Here is a 22,061-nt window from a genome sequence, read left to right on the forward strand (position 1 = left end):
ACGCAACCAAATGAATTTGTAGGAAAGACAGCTTTTGTTTTAGCAATAGTAATAGCAACTATTTAGTAATAGTGCTTGTGACTGCACAGCAAATCCTGAAAATGAGACAAACTGTACCCTCAATCTTGACATGGGGGAGGCATATAAAACTGAATAAATATTTATAGTCATTTCTCACAATTTCTAAGTCAATCTCATGGTCATATAGGTCTGTTGTGTAGTTTTCAAAAAATACCTTTGGTGAGGTGATTTATTCAGGATGGAAAAGATGACTGCGTATACATCTATTTATGAATGCTGGTATATGCACTCTTGATGATACTCAGAATTTTAGAATAAATATCTTCTGTTATCACATATGCATGAATAGGAGGTTTGCCTTTGCAGTGTGTAACTTATTCACATGGGTGGGTTATTTTGTTTTTGTCAAAAGAAGCCTGTTTTTACAGGATTTTTTATGAACTCTGGAATCTATCTCTGGCTTCCTATTAATTTGTAATTTTCAGTATTAAAGAAAATGCCATGCAATAACCTCATGCTGTACTAGATTTCCTTCAGGAACCTTGGAACATTTTGTGGACAGTAACTAATGCCTTGCCTCTTAGAAGGAGCAAAGAAGCATTTTATTACATGCTAACTTTGCAAGCTATATATTAAAATAGCCTTGAAACATGCTGGATATGACTGGAAACAGTGTGTTGTTCTGACAGAATAAAGAATGAACTGGCTTAACTGATCCATTTCAGGATACATTTGAAGGTTAAGCAACTACAGATCTCAGTTAATCTGATGTAATCTGCTGTTACTAAATGGATGTCTGCATTCACATTCGTAGCACACTGCACATGAGTGCCTAGGAATGAAGTTTTAATTTTTTCCATATCAGTTCTGCTGGGGGGAAGTCATGCATCTATTTGTTTATTTCTATCTCTTAATGACCTTTCTTGAAGAATTGCATGGTTTTTGTCCTTCACAATGCACTTGCGTTTACCATGGCAGAAGCGATGGCACTGGAGCAAGGTATACATTTTATTCTTTGTCATACAAGGCAATTTATAAGGAAAAGGGATGAAGAAGTTGGAAATAACATTTGCATACATTGCAAATTGGTTCTAGCGTAGTTGAAGTAAAGGCATCTTTTATGCTGGTGTTGTACAGCTAGAAGCATTCCTGAACAGGAACAGATGGTGATTATGGCTCTGTACTTCACAAATAGCTACTTTAAATCTTCAGGTTTTGCAGAAGGCAATTTCTTTCTGCTCCATGATTTTCCTACTATTGTAATGTCCTTTCTATTTTCAGAAAATAATTGTCTACTGTAAGGTAATTCTGGTTTAAATAAATACACTAGTTTCTTCTTTTTTAATCTACAGGAAAATCATATGATTTTTTGGTACTGTACAGGTTAATTTGAAATTTGATGATCTGGGTATTCTCATATCAATTTTGGGAGATACAGTTTCTCATTGCTATTTGTCACAATATACCCAGTATAAAGCTGTATGAGGAGAAAATAAAATAAAGGAAAAATATAGAAAAAAGGGGAACAACATTAGATATAGTCTTACTGAGGGGAGGGAAATCTTAAAGCTGGTGAGTGCAAACACTGTATTCCACAGAAATGGAGGCAAACTGATTCTTGAAAATGCTGAGAGATCCCATTTTAATAAAACCAGTGGGAGCAGAAAGTTCTTAGCACCTCTAAAAAGCAGGAAATTTCTATGCAGACAACAGAAAGAAGGCTAGAAAGCTCCCCTTTAGAGAAATACGTTAACGTTTTCATTTTTCAGTCTGTTCTGAAAGGTAAATATAGACAAATACTTCGAATCTTCATCATGCAGAAAAAAATAGAAATTAGTAATCCAAATTTCTGAATTTCAGTAACACAAATGGTATGCAGCTCCCACTTGAGATATGTGCATGTATTATTCCTTATTCAGTGGCTTCTGTTTTTCAGTTGTCAATAGAATAGATGACAGAGGATGGTGCTTATATGCTTTATAATAAAGCAAATTAAACTTCGCATGAAAGGATTTTGTGTTTTGTTTTTTTTATTATATATATATTTAGAAACTCCCTGTTTTTGATTTTTAAATGCAGAGGACTACTCTTGAGCTGACATTCTTTATTCTTCTAGTAGTGTTGCGGAAAGTAATAGTATCTGCATTTAAATCTAAAATGCAAATTTCTAATAAAGAAATGTCAATATCTTTCTCCTTTTTCTCACGTTTTCTCCTTTTTCTTTTTTTTTTTGTGTCTTTTTTCCTGATACTAGGTCTGTACTCTGTAATGATCCTGACATGTACGAGATCCCCGTAAATGTTCCTGTGGATACTGTAAAACTTCGTATAGAGAAGACTGTTATACGAAGGATTCCAACTGAAGCCTTTTACTACCTAGTAGATCTCAAATACCTGTGGGTAACTTACAACTGCGTGGCAAACATTGATATCAGCAGTTTCTATAACTTGAAACAACTGCATGAGCTACGGCTGGATGGTAATCTGCTCTCGACGTTCCCTTGGGAATCACTGGCAGAGATGCCCAACCTACGGACTCTTGATTTACACAATAATAAAGTAACCAGCATTCCTGCTGATGCTGGCCGGTACCTGAAAAACCTCACCTACCTGGACATATCCAGCAACAAGCTAACCACCTTGCCATCAGACTTGATGGACATTTGGCCCCCCTTCTCAGAATCTGTCCTGTCTAAGAGCAGAGACAGTCTAGCGACCCAGAGAGTCATTTTGGGTATGTTAAACAGCTTGTCTCATTCCTTATTAAAATGTACCTAAATGTTAAGTTGAAAGTGGGAGCAGGTAGGGGACCAGCCTGGGATTCGGGAGAGTGGGTTTTATCCGGGTCAGTCCTCTGGCTTGCTCAGTGATTCTTTATTTATTTCTTGTTGGTGGAAAACTATAAAATGATGATAGTGATCTTGATGCATGTTGTTATCTCAAGGTTATAAAATTAAAGTAAAATCTACGAGATTCTGGGCTACCAGAATACAGGCCATATGGAGCGCTCAGTATCCATAGAAATGTAGAACTTCCAGAAACTGTGTTTCGGATGACATTTCCTTCATCACTATATGTGGTGGCAACTGCAAGCATGCCCATTTGCAACTATTTTTTCCAATGGCTCACGAGCCAAGCAAGTACCTAGAGTTGATGCTCATATGAAGCATGTCCTGAGACACAGTGCTACAGACAGTGGCTTAAAAGCAGGTGGCTCTGCTGTTCCCGTGATTCCTGTTGACCTTGCATTGCTTTAAATTAAATCCTCAATTTTTCCCCAATTTTCATGTTAATATGAGAGAGAGAATAGGAATCTGAGCCCTATAACTTCACAGCACTTTCTATAGTATTGAAGGTACTTTTATAGTATTTAAGGTATGTATTTAAGAATAGTTTGGCCAGACTGACCTTTTTCATCCTTTTATTCCATCTCTCCAGTATACCATTACATCAGTTCTGTTTGTGACTTTGTGCTAAGTAACCCCATTCTCTTCTGCGGTCTCAGAACATGGCTGGAAAAGTTCTATCAATAGTGTTCTCTTCTGTCACTGTTTATGCATAAGTGGATGTTTTGATGTTTTTGCAGTGTAGCAGGAGAAAGGGAGGAAAGCCAGCTGTGTCTCTCTACTGGAGCAGTTTTACACCCACTGGTAAAGATCTGCCCAACATTGTACTGCCCAGTATTTCCAGTTTCTTGATCTAATCCCCACTGTTCAATTTTCACTTGTTCAGCTGCTTTGTTTTACAGGAGAATCTGCAATTTAAAACTTTTTTCAGGGGAGACTGTAGAGAAGTAGCTTCACAGATGCAAGTAGGCTGAATGAGTTTCACACATGCATGGTAACTATAGGTTTGCAGCATTAATAGGATCTTCATCTATTCAGGATTAAAAGAAAAAGCTGTAAAAGTGTATCCAACTCAGTACTCTCCCTGCCCCCATACTAAAGGCGGTGAAGTAGGAGCTGACTGTGCTAGATCTAATTCTCCTGATGACCTCATGTGGGAGTCCCTTGTCTTACAAGGCCCTCACTACTTAAAAACCAAAACAGCCAACCAACCAAAAAACCCAAAATACCAAAAAGCTCCAAACCCACACACTCTTTTTTCCTTCCCTTCCCCCTTGACAACCATCTGCAGGCTTTGTTGGTGCAGGTAGTTTGCCAGCCTCCTTTAGTCCTGGCAAACCTTCTTGTGCCAACATTGAGTCCCCTAGAGACTTGAAATGTGATGTTTGGATCATTTTCACTTATGAACTACAGCTGGGTTTGAATACAGATCTCCAGAGGGGTTGAAACAATGCCTTGCTTCTCTTTTTATAATGGTACATGCTGAGGTAGGCTCTGTGAAGTTTTTAAAGATTTGGATCTGAGGATGTAAAATGCCACTTAGTACTTTCATTGTGTTGGGTAAATATACCTTAGGTAAGCCGTGAGTTATTAGCTGAATTTTCTTTCATTGACATCATATAGCCTTCTGATGAATACATTCCAGTGAAGACAGACAGTGCTTGCTATATAAGAAACTCACTGGTGAATAAGAAAACATCCCCTTCTTCTGGAGATTAAAAAGTGCAGTACCTTTTGTGTCATGGGTTATTTTGACAAGCTGACTTAGTCTCCATTGAATGTTAGTTTTCTTATATTACTGGAGCTTGCAAAGTGGTAGTTATACCGCTCCCACTCACTGCCAGGAAGTCATCCTTAGGTTACTGCTGATGGACTGTTACAAAGCAGTTGTTTTTCGGGCATGAATGGCTGATAGAAACTATAAGGCTAGAAAGATGACTTAGGAGTTGAGATGTCTCTGTAGTGCTCCAACCATAGGAGATGTCAGCTTAGAACAGGAGAAAGATATGTCCTTCTAGCACCTCTTCTGTCTCTACCAGGATTGCTGAAGCCCAAGGGAGGAGAAATGTAACCCATAGATATTCTCCTCTGAGGCAGGATATAAGGATCACAAAGGTATGTGATCAGGTAGGATCTCAAAAAGGCCATCCTGTAGCCTGCTGGGATGCCGATCCAAATAAACTGACCTGTTCTGGTTAGATCAATGTTGTTCTTAAAACCCGTGGCCTGACCTTTCCACAGCTTCTCTGGTAACCTCCTCCAGTGCTTATCTATGAGGACAGTGAGAAAGTTTCTCTTAATATCTAACCTCAATCTCCCTTACTGCAAACTAAGCTGATTACCTCTTGTCCTACATAAGATGAGCATACAGAAAAACTAATGATCATCTCTTACAGAAGTAACCTTTCATATGTTTTCCTTCCTCATTTGCTGCCTTAACTAATCACACCATTTCTTTTTTTTTTTTTTTTGGTTTGTTTTTTGTTTTGTATGTTTTTGTTGTTGGTTTTGCTTGTTGGGTTCCCCCTTCCTCCTCTTTTTACCATAGTTACTGGTTGCCTTTGGACTCCTTTGGGTTTTTAAAAGAAAGGTTTCTTTAAAATGTAATAGCCACAATTGCAGACTTTGATGCTCAAGAGTGTCCTATGTGCTCCAGCTCTTCTCTGTAGGAGCATTCAGAGTAGCCATTCCAGGCAGATATACCTGCCTGGAATGGTATACAAACAGAGCTCTGCTAGAAGCTGGAACCCAGAGTAAATAAATGCTGTTTTTTTTCTAGTCAGGAAGACAGCAGCCCAATTCAACTTAATGTAAGCAGTTACTACTTGAGCTGGCTTCTCTCCTAGTTCTGTCAAAGCAAGAGCCCAAACTCACGTGTTCATGCATACATATTTTCTGACACCAGGAAGCAATTTTGTCTTCAGTATCTTGACTGAGCATCAAGAAGGTTGCATGTAAGAGAAAGCTCAGGTTTCTCATGTTTACTTCAAGGGTTCCTGGGGGAGCCGTAGACTACTTCTGCCAGGGGACTGGCACGTTAGCATCTCTTATTCTAATTCATAATTGTACTTAGGGGTTTGGCTTTTTTTATTACCTCTCACTGTATGTTTTTCCTCTGTGGACACTATCTTAAATGAAAGAGGGTCAGGGAATGAACCCTGGTCCTATAGCCAAATGGCTCACTCTGGCTGTCATCCACACAATTTAGGGTCAGCTCTCTTTTAAGCTGACTGGCTGTTCCACACTTCGTAAGATTTAGCCCTGTGTTCTCTGTGGGCCCTAAGGGACGCTTAAGTGACCCTAAAATGTAACTGTGGAGGTGGGGATGTGTTTTCTGCCAGAAGTAATTAAGAACTGTATTACAACCCATAGAATGTTGTATGCCTGATACTCTGCAGGACAGTTTGGAGGGGCAAAGCCTGATACTGATGGGGAAGAATGGGATAGAGAGACCTGTCTTTAGTGTGGTCTCATCCATAAGCCTTTCAGAGAGCAATCCCTGAAGTGTGAATTGCCCCAGGAGCGACATATGACTTTGTCTTGAAGGCTGCCCTTTTGAACAGTTCAAAACAAAGCTGTGGAGTGAGCTGACAATTAAACAGTGGAAATGATTGAAGGACCAGTGTGTGAGCTCGTCTGGCCCTCTCTTAGTTACCTCTGGAGCTATAGCCTAATACTTTGATCCAAATCACAGCTAAGTTTGAGCATTGGCTGCTGTACAGAGTGAAATTTCTGGCACGAATGATGGCAGTGGCATTTTCCGTTTGGAAAATTGTATCTAGTGGGTTGCTCAGAGGAACAGAGGAATCCAGTATTTGATAGAGTGGCAGTTAGATGAGATCTTGCCTCTGTTGTATGTAGAGGTGCCAAAAATTTGAATGCTGCAGGTCCATCAGGCTCCCAGCTGTTATGCTGGGCCATTGGGTAGATGCTTCTTTTCCTGAAACTACTCCCTAGCAATTACTGTGTATAGGAAACACTGGGCACAATGCAGGAAGTGGGCTTTACTGTTTTGGAACCTTGGATCAAAAATCTTGTAGCTTCAGTTGGAAGAGAGCCTTGTGTAAGTTGTCCCAAGCTGTGGTGAATATTTAACTTGAATATTTAATATACTGCCATTTTACAGCAAGTGAAAAGCAGTATATTATACAAGTTAAGGCCTGAGAATGGTTACTGATTTACAAAGGAAATTTCACTCACAGCTATTTTGAATGCTAAAGTCCATATTGACACAGCATGGGGAAAACCTCGTTATTGGGAAGACTGCAAAAATGTGCGTGCACAGACTCATGTGTACATATATTTGGCATTGTACATGCAAACATATGTATAACTGTGTGAGAGTAAGTTTAAAATATGCTAAATCTAGAATATAGAAAGGCTTTTAGAGCAGCTTATGGTCCCTATTGAATGTTAAAGTACACTGCATTGATTACATTGCAATGCATAAGTATTTATCAGTGTTTATTGTGCCTTGGTTAGTACTTAGGTCAACAAGTTGCTTTAATATTTCTAGAAAAGAATCCAGGGTTTCTAAAGACTTGCTGTTCCATCAGATGCACATGTCATTGGAGACTTAGCATTATTTTTATTTTCTCTTCTTAAGAAATTATTTTCCAGCAGAAATTCCATCTTATTCCTTTTTTAAAGCTCCCCATTTTTTCCAGTTTCTTTTTTTCTTTTTCTTCTCCCTTTTGTTTTACTCTTTTTTTTCTTTCCCTTTTTTTCATCCATTTACTTTATTCTTTAATGTGCTTGTTGTCACTTTTATCATCTTTTAAACACAAGCTGTTATAGCTCAGAATGCCCTTTGTAGTTTGGAAAATAGGTTTACATTTCCATTTATGTTCTCTTCAATAGCTAACTGAGGTATAATCAAATTCAGTGTTTTTTCCTTGCTCCCAACTCAGTAGTGTTTTCGTCTTTCCATTTTGGAAATTCACATGACTTGATGACTTACAGTTGCTGTGCAAGTTTACTAAAGATAATGTGGATACTGTCAGATATTGGCAAGACACAGATAAATAGAAGGAATGAGCCGTGGAGGCAAGGAAGGAACTCCTATAGCTGTATATATTATATTTATTTTTATGAGTCCTGCTTATTTAGCCAGTTCCACTGGCAAGCATAATGGACGGGGAAGATAAAGTGACTAACTAAAGTAACTCTTTCTTTGCACTAAAGCACGGAAGTACAGTCTTCTGTGACTACAACCCTCCTCTGAAGCTGAAACCAGGCCTTTGGAATGATCTGAGATGGTCAAACCTGTGTCCTGGACCGAACTAAACACTCATCCATTCTAAGGACTATGCATCTTTGCTTCATCATTGTTTCAATTTTGTCATTTTTTGACACTTACTGCTAACAACTTTGGGCCTTCTTTAGGACACTGGGAGAATATGAAAGCCATGTATTTATATGTTAGGAAAAACTTCTTCACTTAAAGGGTTCTCAGGCACCGGAGCAAGCTGCCCAGGGAACTGATTGAGTTGCTCTTCCTGGGTGTATTTAAAAGATGTGTAGTTGTGGCACATAGGGATGTGATTTAGTGATGAACTTGGCATTGTCAGGTTTATGGTTGGATTCAATCTTAAAAGTCTTTTCCACCCTAAATGATTCTATTTGAAAGGCCTTTGACTGCTGAGAGTGGTATTAGAAACAATAATAAACCCCGTCCTTTCTTGCAATAAATCTTGTAGGATGAGGAATCATTGCAGAAGAAATATCTTCAGTGACATTTAATGTAAGGGAGAATCTGCTGCCTGGTATGTGGGATGGGAGCCCTTACTGATGCTGCAAATCTATCCTGATTGATGTTGTGGACCTAGAGCACCTGCCCTGACTCCTACTTGTAGCACAGCTACTCCATGCTTCTGTCCTCTGGCTAGCACAGAGATTATGCTGGGAGTTCACTTGCATTTTAGCAGCATCTTGCTATGGAGTAACTCTGGTAGTTGAGGGCTGATTTCAAGGGGATCCTGTCTTCCCTCTTATGCCTTAGGTAGTTACATACATGTGTTTAATTGGCAGAATTTTTATTTTATATCAACCACAAGCAGCTGATGCCCAGACATACTGAAAACATTTGTATGGTATCTCTTATGCTTGTGAGTATAGGTGTGAAGTTCACAGGGGAAAAAAAATATTTTGGAGGGTTCTTTTTGTTCCTTGGTGGTGTTTTTTTCCCTTTCTTCTTTGTTTTTTGCTTTTAAGACAAGCAGTTGCTGATACAGTTTCCTTGATTTCTCCTTCCCTGTTCCATCAGGCAGTAAGTATCAAATAGATGTAAAATCCCTTCTGTCTGCAAGGGGTGAAATTGGATTGTGATGTCAAAGTTACGGAGTCTCTTCAGGTCAAGTCTTGTTTTAAAGAGCAGGGATTAATTGGGGTTTACCACAGTTTTAAGCAATCATCGTCATTGTGCTTAAAATAACCTAATCTTGATCAGGTGACAAAAGGAAGCAGTAGTTAATTATTTGTGTATTCTTTCCTCTACAGGTTTCATCCAGGAAAAAAAGCAGATTTTTTTCTTTAGTTGTTTTTATGATTTCTAAAAATACACAATAAAAAGGAACAATATTAGCAGGTGCTTCAGTTTTATTTTTCTTTTATCATTGGTTTAATTGATATGACCAGTCTGTTGCATTTATCAGTAATTTCAATAGCAAGGAGTTCTTGGGCACCATCCCTTATTTCAGACTGTAAGTTCTGTTTATTGTTAATACATGGGAAAAGAAAAGGGTATGCTCAAATGTATAAGTCAAATGAGAAAATATTTGAACTTGTGTGATATGCTATGTTGTGTTTTACCTGGTGAAGCTGCTGCTGCTCTATGAAGATCAACATAGTGGAGTAATCAATACCAGCTGAGAATTTAAACTTATATACCTCAGAAATGGCTACTCTCTTTCACATAGTAAGTTCACCAAGGGAGAGAAGCCTTGCAAATCAAGAAGCAAATGTTATAGCCTTTAATAGAAGAGATAGTGTTGTTGCATGCCATTATAAAAGCATTGTAGTCATCAGCTTTTTCAAGGTCCTTCCCATTTTCTACTCTTCTGCTATTCTTTTTGAACGTATTTCAGAGGTTGTCCTAAATTGAAGTTGGATTTCTAAGAATATTGGTACAGTTCAAAGCCAGATAAGAATTTGATTGGCCTAAAGCTTTTTCTCCTTAACCTTTATTTTTTTTTCCAAGGGACAGAGATGTTGGTGTAAAGCTATAACCTCTTAAACCATCATCTTCTCTGCAAGCATTGAAAAAATTGTAAGAGTCCAAAGGACTCAGAGGAGATTCAACAGCCCTGACAAGCTACCATTCCAGAAGGCACAGGCAGATGAAAATATGTCAGGCTTAAGACATCTTTTCAATGTGGTTTTTTCCTAGGTAAATATGAAAGCAAAACAAAGGTAGTGGCTGTATCTATTATACTTCTGTGAACATCTGTGAAGAAAAAGTTTAGCTTAATAGACATTCATACTGTTCTTCCTCACCTCTGCAAAATCTCCCCCACCCATCAGCCAAATGAAAAAAACCAAACTGAAACTCAGAATAGGTCCATGGTTCTCCTTGCTTGTACTTGGTGGTAGGCATGCATCATATTGTAATCACAATATTCATATATTGTCTGACAGCATTATTTTTTCTTTCTTTCTTTCCCCTCTTCCCTCCCTGCTTCAGGTTTGCAGGACAACCCATGGTTTTGTGATTGTCGTATTTCAAAGCTAATTGAATTTTCCAAAATTGTGGACAACTCAGTTGTACTTCTTGATCCCTTGGTCTCATGTAGTGGACCTGAGAGCCTGGCAGGAATCTTGTTCCAGAGAGCTGAGCTAGAGCAGTGTCTTAAACCATCTGTAATGACGTCAGCGACAAAGATCACTTCTCCACTGGGAAGCAATGTTCTGCTACGCTGTGATGCGACTGGGTACCCAACGCCGCAGCTTACTTGGACTAGGTCAGACAATATACCAGTGAACTATACAGGTATAATTACTCTTTTATAAGACATGGGAAAGCCTGAAATTGAGGGTTGCCTGTGCTTTGAGATCATTATAATGAGTAACAATGGACCAGATATTGCACTAAGCTGGCAATTGTAGCCAGCAACTGCTGTTAGGAAATTCTTTGTTGAGGTTTGGTCTGAACAGGTCCAACAGACTGTTCTGATTCTGGATGTGGTTTGTAATAACAACAATGTGCATGAAGGGGGGAAATAGGTGAAGCAGGGGAAGGGTAAAGGAAAAGGGAGGCTGGGACAGTTGTGCGTGCTCCAGCACCTCAGTGTCTTTCTTGTAGTGAGGGGCCCCAAACTGAACACATTAGCCTCACCAATGCTGAGTAAAGGGGGATAGTATTTTCTATGTTATTTGCAAATGTTTGCTGTTTATTTGCACACCCATTTTGAATACTTGATATAATTCTAGCTATTGCCATAGATATTTGTGCAGTAACTTAAATATAAAAAAAATGTTTATTGCTAATGCCAAGTAGTTCACAGTTATCTTAAACCACGAGTCTGAAGAAGGTAATAGCCTGAATTACTGAAATATCTTAAGACAAAGGTCATTTCCAAAAATGTTTTAAATGGCTAGTGCGTTCAGTGTCACTTCAAGTCACTGAGACTTGTACTTCCTAGTCACATAGCAGCTTTAAGATATTTGATTTCTTTTCATGTGGTTTTGTTTTATTCAGTGAGACTGCAAATTCTATTCTAAGTCTTCCACATATTCAGTTCCATTTTTACTGAAGCTGAGCACTTTTTCTGCAATAATATAGTATGGCAGGGACTTCCATAGTTTGTGTGTGTGGCTTGGGTTTTTCTTAAGTTTAATACATGTGACTCTTCCTGGCAGAGATAAGGGAAGAAGTAGTCTAATAATGTTTCCTTTCTCTTTACCTACCCTTTTTATAATGTTTTACTCTGCATCTTCCTATAGTAATTCAAGAAACACCTGGAGAGGGTGTCAGATGGTCCATAATGAGCTTGACAGGGATTTCATACAAGGATGCAGGAGAATACAGATGTAAAGCCAAGAACTTAGCAGGAATGGCAGAAGCTGCTGTCACTGTCACAGTGATTGGTGTAGTTACTACAACTGTGTCACCACAGAAGTATGGAAGGAAACAAGAGGCACAGAGACAGAATACCACTCAGGATGAATCGAAGCAGGAACCTGAGAGGACAACAACACCTCTTCCCACCACACCAACCACCACAGCACTGGTTAGCACTGAATTATCAACAAGCATCAGGTTTGCTGACAAGAAGCAATCCAGGCCCATGTCTGATGGAAAGAAAAATTCAAAGGCAGTGACAAATGGAATCAAAAAGCAGACTGGGGACATAAGCAAGAAAAGTGAGGAGACAAAGCAGACCGGGGAGATAAGCAAGAAAGGCGAGGAGACTTCATTGAATGCAGCAAGTACGGCTGAGCAAAATATCACTGTAAAGAATCTAAAAGTGATCAGTGAAACTGATGAAAGAGTGACCTTAACTTGGAAAACTGTCAATGCCACAAGCAGCTCTGCAGTGACTGTGTTATACTCAAAGTATGGTGAGAAAGATATGTTGCCTCTGAGCACCGATTCTAGCAAAAGCAAAGTCACAATTGATGGTTTGCAGCCTAGTACTCAATATATGGCATGTGTCTCACCCAAAGGAGTGCCACCTACAAAAGAGCAGTGCATTATTTTCTCCACTGATAGGTTAAATGATGAAAGCAGCTCTCAGTTTTCAATTCTGATATTGTCCAGCAGTGCAGCATGTGTGGTTGCTTTACCTGTGATATTTTTCTTACTCTACAAACTTCTAAAACTTCGTATGAAACCAAAAACTGTGAAGGAAGCTGACCTTGCAAGAGAGTCCTATGTGAAATTTGAAACACTGTCTCTGAAACCTCGAACAGTGTGTGCAGGAGAACAGCTCTGGGCAAGAAGGTACACAGATGAGTCAGAAAGGCTTCTCCTCTGTTCTAGGTCAAGCATGGATTCTCAAATGACTTTCAAAAGTGAAGGCTCTAGGTCTGAGTATCTGTGTTGAACATGGGTGAGGGTGGAGGAGATGGTATGTAAAATTAATCCAAAATGATAATACTGCATCTGGAAGCAGGTTGGTGCTAGGTGGTGGTCAGAATCTATTATGTGATGTAATACAGTCTCCTGGATGGGTAGGGTGGTGGGTAGGAAGGAGAATAGAAGAAAAATGTTGCCTGATTCTTTTTTTACATTTGTGACTTTGGATGTGAAGGAATGATGTTCTTCAAAAGAAAAATACAGCATGAAATGATTGCTGACAAAAGATCATCTACTTTTTGTTTTCATTAAAGCATCATTCTGTTTTCTCTTCTCTTGTTTTACTGTACGATGTGCTAGTTGCCTGTACCAGACACTAATCACAACCTTCATAAAAACAAAGGAGCTTCCTTAGTATTCTGAAGCTCAGGCAAGATATCATTATGAGTAACTCTAGGGGACGTAGTAGATATTAATGATGTTAATTTACATCAAATGATCTTACTGCAAAATCTCAGCCTTAGAATTTACTTGGATGCATATGTGTGTATACCTCATTTTCAGAAATCTCTCTACAGAAAATCACTAATTACTAGTGTAAAATTAAATTCTGCCTGATGGAATGCTGGAGAGCTTTTCTTGTAAAGTACAGGTTGGCAAGAGAAAAACATTTTGTCAAACAACCTCTGACATAAACTTATGACAGAAAATGAGCACACTGAAAAATCTCCATCTACATGATGGTGCTCAACACTCAGGAATAATAGATTGAGTATTTGAGACCATGGGAGCTGTAATAAGGAAGCAGGTGAGATAGATGTTCAAAAGCACAAAATAGCTCACCTACATATGCTTTTAGAATTAAGCTTGGTGTTCCTTTCTGTGTTACAAGTATGTGTGGTTAAAAGGTAATCTTTCTCCTTTTTCTGTGAGTAATTTTAATTGTAGTAAAAATGGTTTCTGATTTATGGGTGGAAAAGTTTTAATTTGGCAGTTCTTGTTGGAATTTGGGATTTTTTTTTGGAAAGCAGATTTTTCTTGTGTTAAAACCAAGGTTCATCTGACAAGCAGGTTATGACATACTAAAGTTTTAGCTGGATCTGAAGTGTGGCAATATTTGCCTTCTCTTCCATGTAGATATTGTAGCCAGTAGCCACTAGTTGCTGCTGAAGGTGTTTCCAATTAAAAACACCGTGTTTGTCCTTAGTGAGAGGAATTGTTTTAACATTTATTTTTTAATTTGTGGAGAATATTTGATTTCAGGTTTCAAAGCTTTGAGGAAACTTGAATCTGGAGTTCAAAAGTGCCATCGATTGACTTGTAGATGGTACATCGATACATAGGAGTGAAGTGGTGCAAACCTCATTTGTGAGAGCTCACTTGCATATATGAATAAAACCTTTTGGTTTGACTAATCCTTGTGGGGAATCGGCAGGTCCTAACATTAGAAATTACTCTCTATGACCACATGTGCTATCGGTATATCAAAGAAATATGTATTATAAAGGGCATGTTCTTTCAAGTGAACATGAGACACGTTATTTTTTCCACATTTCTTGAGTCAAAAAGAGCTATATAACACAGATATGCGTCTGTACCTCATGTCAAACCAGCAAATCTGCTGGGGAATTTCAAAAGGATTTGGTGCAAAGGCCAAATCACACAATAAATATATGTGCCCTGCATCACCCAGGATCGGTTTAATTAAAAAGCAGAAGAACTACTTTTGGTAAAGAGATGAAATTTTTTTACACTGTATTTTGTTAATATTAGTGATAGAATCATTATAAGATATATTTTGTCACCTGTAGTCCATTCGTGTAATATTTTCTGAAATGTAACACTGAATCAGTGATCAGTATGAACAGTGATGGCCATAATATATGCTTGCCTGGTAGCAGGGGTTAGGTTGGGAGGATTTAACAAATGTTTATGCATCGCCTTTCATACGTTTTGCACTTTGTTAGCTCAAGTCATCCAGCATTTCACAAAAAAATGTTAGACCTCTTTTTATGCATTACCCACAATAAGTGTGTCAAAACTGTATGGTGAATGAAATAAGTGAGTAGTATGAGCTGAATTGCAAGTAGACCTCATTTTTACTTGAAGCTTTAGTGAGCCTCAGCACTTGTCACAGTTAACCACAATCCTGGCTTCAATGTGCACTCACTAAGCCAAACTTTAGGCATCCATGCATCCATTCTAGTCCTTGTCAGTGCTCACAGTGGACTTCCTATTCCTTGCACTGTCATCAGATTCTCATACTTTTCTCAGGTGGGGGATTAATAAAGAAAACTCTTGTGTGTATACCACGAAAATGTCTGTAGTAACAAAGTCGTTTAGAGTTGAGCTATATTTAAGAAGGTAAACTGAGGACATTTTTAACTCATTACCTTTTAAAAAAAAGTAATTAAAATACAGTTTGTTTTGATGTGAAAATAAAGGATTGTTTTTATACGTGACAGTGTGTCTGTCTGACCCTTTCATATTTATAGCTTTAGACAGTGTGATGAGTGTAGCTGTGGGGACTAGAGGAAATCTGAGACGAAATGAGCGAAAATGCAAAAAGAAGGCTGAGAAACAATGGAAGAGTAATATCCTAGAGAATGCTGAGACTGTGTTCCACAAAGGCTTTTGCTTGTAATTCTGTTATGTACGTGGCAAGGGTCCTGGAGTGTCTACACAGTTGAATGAAGGTTATTTTATTCACAGTTGAATAAAAGGTTGAATGAAGATGCTGCCAGCTTATTTCAATGAGTAGAGCTCTATACATGACCAGTTTCGACAAGGTGGGGGCAGCTATAAAACTGGAGTGTGAAACAAAGGCACTAGGGGAATTTGAAGAATGTACTTGAAGCTGGTCTTCAAGCCTGCCTGTGTCCCAGTGAAAGTTGTGAGAGCTTTTTGAAAAGCATTGCCTATAAACTGAAAAAGGGAGAGTGAGGAGTTTATGCATTTATTGCAAGAAAGAGGGATATCCATCAGCAGCAGTTCTGGCTAGGGTGTGAAACGTAGGCATAATATACAACAGTAGTCCATTGTGATCTATGATTTTCTTGTAAAACAACCAAGTTGTTAGATATGTGGCTGGGAGGCAGACCACCTTGCATTTCCTTCATGAGCACAGACGGGATTTCAATATGAAGCTTGTTTTAATTATCTAACTGGGTGTAGGCTGGAAGCATGCTGCCCAGGGTGCCTTCTTTCACAGAATTCATTGCATTGCTCTAGGTGTTACAGTTAGCCACAGCAGCTCCAGGCTAGCACTCTCCTTTGTTGAAAATGAAGAGTTTTTAATAGAATAGGTGTTTTTTCATTTCTTTTTTAATCACTGAAAAAATTTTCCTCTGGATTTCAGAAGACAGAAATTCACATCACACTGGAGGCACGATTGATGTGCCATTTTTATATACTATTTCTTATAAATCTGAAAGGCTCCCTCATTAAACAGCTGCAAAATCAAGCTGAAATATTCAGCCTGAAACAGCCTGTAACAAGGAGAGAATTCTTATTACAAATCTGTGTACATTATTCATCAGTGTTCAGGATGGGAATTTTTGAATCAATAAGCAGAAAGCAACTATGATACGATTTTTCTCAAAACCTAAGTAAAAAAGATGCACTTTTTCCCGAGTTTCTATTTTTTATAAAATAACGTACTGGCCTTGCATTTAGAAAAGAATGTGAAGCTGCTCCAATTATTGCAGCAAGTTCAGTAGTACCTGTCAGGTATGTATTTCAAATATATTTGGTCTAATTTAAGATCTGGTATTTTTGAAAGATGCTTTATTGGCTTAAGAGAGTACTGAAAGGAGCTGACTGTACAAACTGCTACAACTTTAACCTCTCATAATAGCGGAGTACGAGTTTACTGACACTGGGTGAATTACTATATTTAGGATATAAGATGCTCTGACAAGAAAATACTTTTTCTAAAGCGCTATGAGTAATCATGTATTTGGCACATCTTTTTATGGAAGAATCAAAGGAATTTGGTAGTGCTCTGGCAGTTTTGGTTTTTTGTATGAAACTAAGGTGACTGAGAGAGGATCTGGTGAAATACTTCATGTCTGGAAAAAATCTAAAATGGAATGCATCTTAATATAGAAGAAAGGAGCTTAGTATATGTGTGTATTGAGGGGAGGAATAGAGTCTTCCAGTGTTGACTCAGAGTTCAAGCAGTTTCTTCTGAGGCCTCTGGTATGGGCTGCTGATACTTGAGACATGCTACAGGACTAGATGGAAAGCAAGAACAATACAAAATGATAATTACTAGTAGGTTCAGTGCAACTATAATTTAAATTAAATGGGTTACTTGTTCAGGCAACTACACAAATGGGGTTTTATTTATATATTTTTAGTCGTTTCATTCATTTAGACATACAGTTGTAAGAAACCTCTAGAGTTCTTAAACAGCAGTTTCTCTAATCCTTCAAAAAGTAAATTCATAAACAAATCTTCAAAACATATTCGTGCTTAGTTTTTTCTCACTTATACTTTCCAGTTTGCTGTTGTTTTGGAAAACAGGAGTGAAATTATATATATAGTCTGCTTTGTAATATTTTCCAGTCTCTAAAACAATTACACCTTTGTCAAAGAAAAGAAAATTCAGTCCAATACCCGTAAGTACCTTTTTTGTAAGAACCTGATTTAATTAGTGACGCTGAAGTCTAATGCCATGGGCTGATCGGATCGACTTCTGAGTCATGTGTCTTGAATTTTATGCTGCTAAGATTTGGCCAAATATTTGAGCCCCCCAAGATAAATCTTACCAAGCATATTTTTTTGTTTCATAGCCCAGTTCCTTGTGTATAAGATCATGTGGAAGTTAAATCACAGGGGAAAAGAGGCCAGTGTAAGAGTATGGTAAGCATCCAGCTATGCAGCATGGCAAATTAAATTCAGAACAATATTACTTTCTCTTTTAATGTTATTTTAATTTTTTTTGTCATTTAAATTTTATTCTTATTTGACTTTGGATAGAGCCTTCTTCTGTATTAGACTGATCCTACACTGTACTGTCAGGTTCAGATTACACATAAATGATGTTACCGGTAGGTATTTTTCCAGAGCATGTTCTCAGGTCTTGCATGACCCATTCTGGTATATCACTTGTTTAGAAAAGAAAAGTACTTGTTACTTCTTGTTCTACAATATGAAAGTGACATGGTGGAATGATTTCCTTCCTGCTGAAGCAGGAATTGGAACAATCCTGCTTTTTCTGGGACTCAGACTTCATAGCTGGGGATCACTTATACCTTGCAACTGTGTTTGCAGTCACGTCTGCATTGCATCAATATACAGAAAACACTCAATTCCTGGAGTTCTGTGCCAATCAGTCTGAGTTCAGCATAAAATCTGAGCATAATATTTTTAGTAAAAGATTACCCCAAATTATTTCTCAGTGTTAAGAAAGAATCTCTCTAGAATGTCAGAGGCACATTTTTGTGTACTAAATTTCTACTCTTATTTGTTCCTTAGCTTGTTTGAGCATTATTTACTCTCTGATAGAGGACCAGACATTCCCTTTGGATAGGGTAATCAGCAGCAGAAACAATAAAAGCCACGTTTTTCACAAGCCAGAAAAATAACAGTCTTTGTTCTGGTCAGGAGCAATGAATGAATGGACATTATATTCAGTATCTATATGAACTATTTCTTTGAAACTGTAACAGAGACTTCATGAGAAGAGGTAGCTAAGAAAGTTACTTGTTCACTGGTAGAAAAAAGTGACATTTTCTTGTCTGTTTAACAATGACTTAGCTCAAGAGGTTGTCTGAATGTGAATTGGTACAGACTAAAGTTCAGCCTGCCACAAGATTATGAAGTTTCTAGTTTCTTACCACTGAAGATTCACATAGAAAGTCTGGATTGGACTATAGAGAAAAATGGTGGTTCTTAAAGCTTACAGACCTTCACATAGAAAAAGTGGTCATGAAAATTCTTTTAAGGATTGGTCAGTCAAAAATGATGCTGGAAAAAGGAATAACATTTTATCTATCTATCTTTTTTTTTTTTTTTTTTTTTTTTTTATCTATCTATCTATCTATCTATCTATCTATCTATCTATCTATCCATCTATCAGGCTGGAAAGGCCCAGAACCAGCAGACAGACATTTGGAATGGCTCTCAGTACAAGCAGAATACATAAATGGTATTTGGTGGCTGGGACATGAAACAAGAATTTTTATCATAACTATGTGCAAGTCTGCCTCAGAAGAGAGCATTAAATTGGCAACCTGATTGAAGATTCTAAATTAGGAAAAAGGCTGTGGTGAAGGGGAATGCATGAGTAGCAAAGGAGAAATTCTGACAGGAATAAACAAAGTAAGATTAAGTAAAGAATAAAATCACCCTGCTGAAGAGTACTTTTCCCCTAGTGGAAAAATCTTTACCAATCTTTTGGCTTATAAAATCATGGGCAAGAACTGCAAGGAGGAAGAATAGTGGGAATTCACGTTACAATAATTTGACAAGTTCCAATCCATTGATTCAGGACAGATTTTCAGTAGAGTTAAGAGAAACCTGCTCTGGGGGAAAAAAGACTGTGTTCTTGTTCATGGCTTATTCATTTTATTTAATATTCATTCAGGAGTTGGGGTAACTGCTTTGTAACAAGACATGTGGAAGGGGAAATCCTAGACTTAGTCTGAAGGAAAGAAAAAGATTGACTTTCTGAGTCTGATGAGGCCACACAGGCAAGGAGCTGTGTGATTAACACCTTTGCCATCAAGGGAGACTAACTGAACTGTAAAAACAAGAAGGGTCACATGCTAAGTGCAAAAAGCTAGCACAATATTTGATAACTGCCAGATAGAAAGATAGTTGCAGTGAACTTGGACAGCGCTGCCTGAATAATTTTTCAGTCTTACTGAAACAGAAGAGAATAATAAAGTATGATGATATACTTCTATAGGATCTGTTTCAGTCAAAACACATCCTTGTATATATTTTTGATCTTTTGCACTCATAGGAAGTTCTGGGCAGAATGAATTGACGAAACTTTAACTATAGAAAGCCCATTACAATACAAATAACTTGTGATTCATCAAAAGGGCAGGGGAAGAGGCCTGGAGGAAGCTGAAGTCAAATGCCACCACCTAAAAATATATCTGAAATGATGAGATGTCTTCCACTGATGAGTATTTGGAGTAAATTCCACAAAAGGCCATGCTTTTTATGAACTGTGTGATGCTGACCTTGCGTGGGCTGGGGATAAAATGTAGGAATGGGTTTTGAAAAGATGCTCTAAATAATTTATTGACCACATTCTGGGAGTTGGCATTTGACGATGTTTCTAAGCCCACAGCCATTTCAGCAAATGTCAGTAGCTCAAGACTTAGTGGAGTGGTACTCCAGTTACAGTGGGATGAATCCTGTCACACATGATTTCAGGCAGCTTTCAGATGCCAAGAATAAGTATGACAAATAGCGAGAGTGTCTGGTTTAGAGGCTGGGGCATGGGAGAGATTCAGAAGATACTTCCACATCTTGATAACTTCAAAGGCATGACAGGTAGATTGTAAGCCACTTGTGGTATTCATAAAATAGCAACAGTAAGGTGAAGTTCCCTGTACTAATGTTTTTCAAATCTATCTCAAAAATACATTATGCCAGGAACATCTCTACAGATGACCGACTGTTTATTAAGGAGATCATAGATGACTGAGATTTTCAGCATGATAAAGGAGCACATGGAGATGCAGCTGAATGGCTTCCTTTCATCACTGAATGAACCTGGTGTATATAAGTAACCACTGATGACCAGAGACAAACCAAAACTATCTATGATGTTTTTAGAGGGGAGCTTTTTGCTTATGTTCAGCAGTTTCATGGCAGTTCCACCATCTTCAAAGGTCAGCAGAAACAGCCCAGCCAGCTGCCGTAAAGTTGCCACTTACAGAGCTTAGCATATGCACTGCCTAAGTGATAGGGCTGCAGAAAGGTATAGTGACTGCCATTCAGAAGGTAGCATACCATTTCCTTCTTTGGTGTTGGCTGACTACTTTTTCTAGTTCTATGGAAAACCTGCTATTCAGTAACTGTGCAATTCAACTGGTCACAGAAAAGCAATTGCTTTGGGTTCAGCACTCCAATCTCAAGGGTATTACAAGCCCTAACCACTTTTTCTAACCACTGATTGCCTAGAGCTTTGCTGCATCAGAAAGACTTGTTTTTACTTCTCGGAATAGTCCAGCTGACTGCTCAGGAGAAATCCTGACAACTTTGAAGACAATTTTTCATGGTAAATTAATCCATATTAAACTTGTGAAGCTAAGATATGGCAGTCTTTTCCCGTCTGTGCGTTTGTCCAAATTAAACAATGTGTTTAATCTGATGGGTCCTGGTAAGAACGGTGTGGTGTGAACCATGAATGTTGTCATTTTTTAATTGCGAGTGCAGCTGTAACAAAAGTTCTCAGCTGTAACAAAAGTTCTCAACTGCTATGCAGCAGTACAGACAAACCATTCAGCCTTAAACACTTATAATGCTTTACTCTTTTAAATTGTTCTGCACATAATAGATTGTTCTTCATCATAGGACAACACGTTATTTTATGATATGTATGATATATATACATATGACAAAAGTAGAAGCTGAATACTTGACCCACAGATGGCTGACTTGAAGAATTTTTAATACTTGATAATTTCTGAAGGTATAATTGCTTTGTTGTGTAGTAGTGAACTACTCTTATTTTCAGTAGAGGAAAAGGAATGTTGTTGTCAATTGCTAGTTGATGTTTGCTGCTGGATGCTCTCTTAGGCTTAACATTGAGAAATGTCTGTTTCATACGCTCATGCAAGGCAACTTGTCTTTGGGACAGGTGTGAAAGTGCATAGCATGAAAAACATATCCTGAAGTCTTAATAAGACTGTCCTTTTGCCTTTGCTTTTACTAATATTTTTTAAAATATTAAAAATATTTTAAAATATTTGTCTGTTTCAGAGTATCAGGCCTAAGTTAAGTTTTACTAGTTAAAAAACATGTAAGTAGCCCCTGGAGAGAGCACGATAGAGCGGTTCTCTTATCCAAGGACCTGATCCCTATTTACTTCTGTGAGAGAAAAAAATATATGTACTTATTTATAACTGTGTTGATGGTTAAGACATAAAAGAGACCTAGTCCAATGTTTATAATGCATTAAATAGGAGTTTGATATTGGCTTCAGTGTGCTCA

General features: G+C 38.1%; 1 protein-coding gene across 1 annotated transcript; it reads left to right on the top strand.

Moving 5' to 3' along the window:
* Positions 1–904: 904 nt before the first annotated feature.
* Positions 905–12,920, top strand: LRIT3 (leucine rich repeat, Ig-like and transmembrane domains 3). Its single transcript, XM_061355207.1, has 4 exons — positions 905–1,020; positions 2,276–2,754; positions 10,548–10,853; positions 11,807–12,920. The coding sequence occupies exons 1-4, from the start codon at positions 905–907 to the stop codon at positions 12,907–12,909; spliced, it is 2,004 nt and encodes a 667-aa protein (XP_061211191.1). The 3' UTR covers positions 12,910–12,920.
* The last annotated feature ends 9,141 nt before the right edge of the window (positions 12,921–22,061 follow it).

Source organism: Neopsephotus bourkii, unplaced genomic scaffold, assembly GCF_033783945.1.
Source record: "Neopsephotus bourkii isolate Nb327-2 ecotype Australia unplaced genomic scaffold, CSIRO-AGI_Nbou_v1 NB_787, whole genome shotgun sequence".
In the NCBI taxonomy this organism is placed as follows: Eukaryota; Metazoa; Chordata; class Aves; order Psittaciformes; family Psittacidae; genus Neopsephotus; species Neopsephotus bourkii.

Excerpts from the sequence above, each read along its gene's own strand:
- LRIT3 (XM_061355207.1), top strand. The coding sequence starts at position 905 with ATGCATCTATTTGTTTATTTCTATCTCTTAATGACCTTTCTTGAAGAA. Across the intron at positions 1,021-2,275 it reads AGCGATGGCACTGGAGCAAG|GTCTGTACTCTGTAATGATC; the intron begins GTATACATTTTA and ends TCCTGATACTAG. Across the intron at positions 2,755-10,547 it reads GACCCAGAGAGTCATTTTGG|GTTTGCAGGACAACCCATGG; the intron begins GTATGTTAAACA and ends TCCCTGCTTCAG.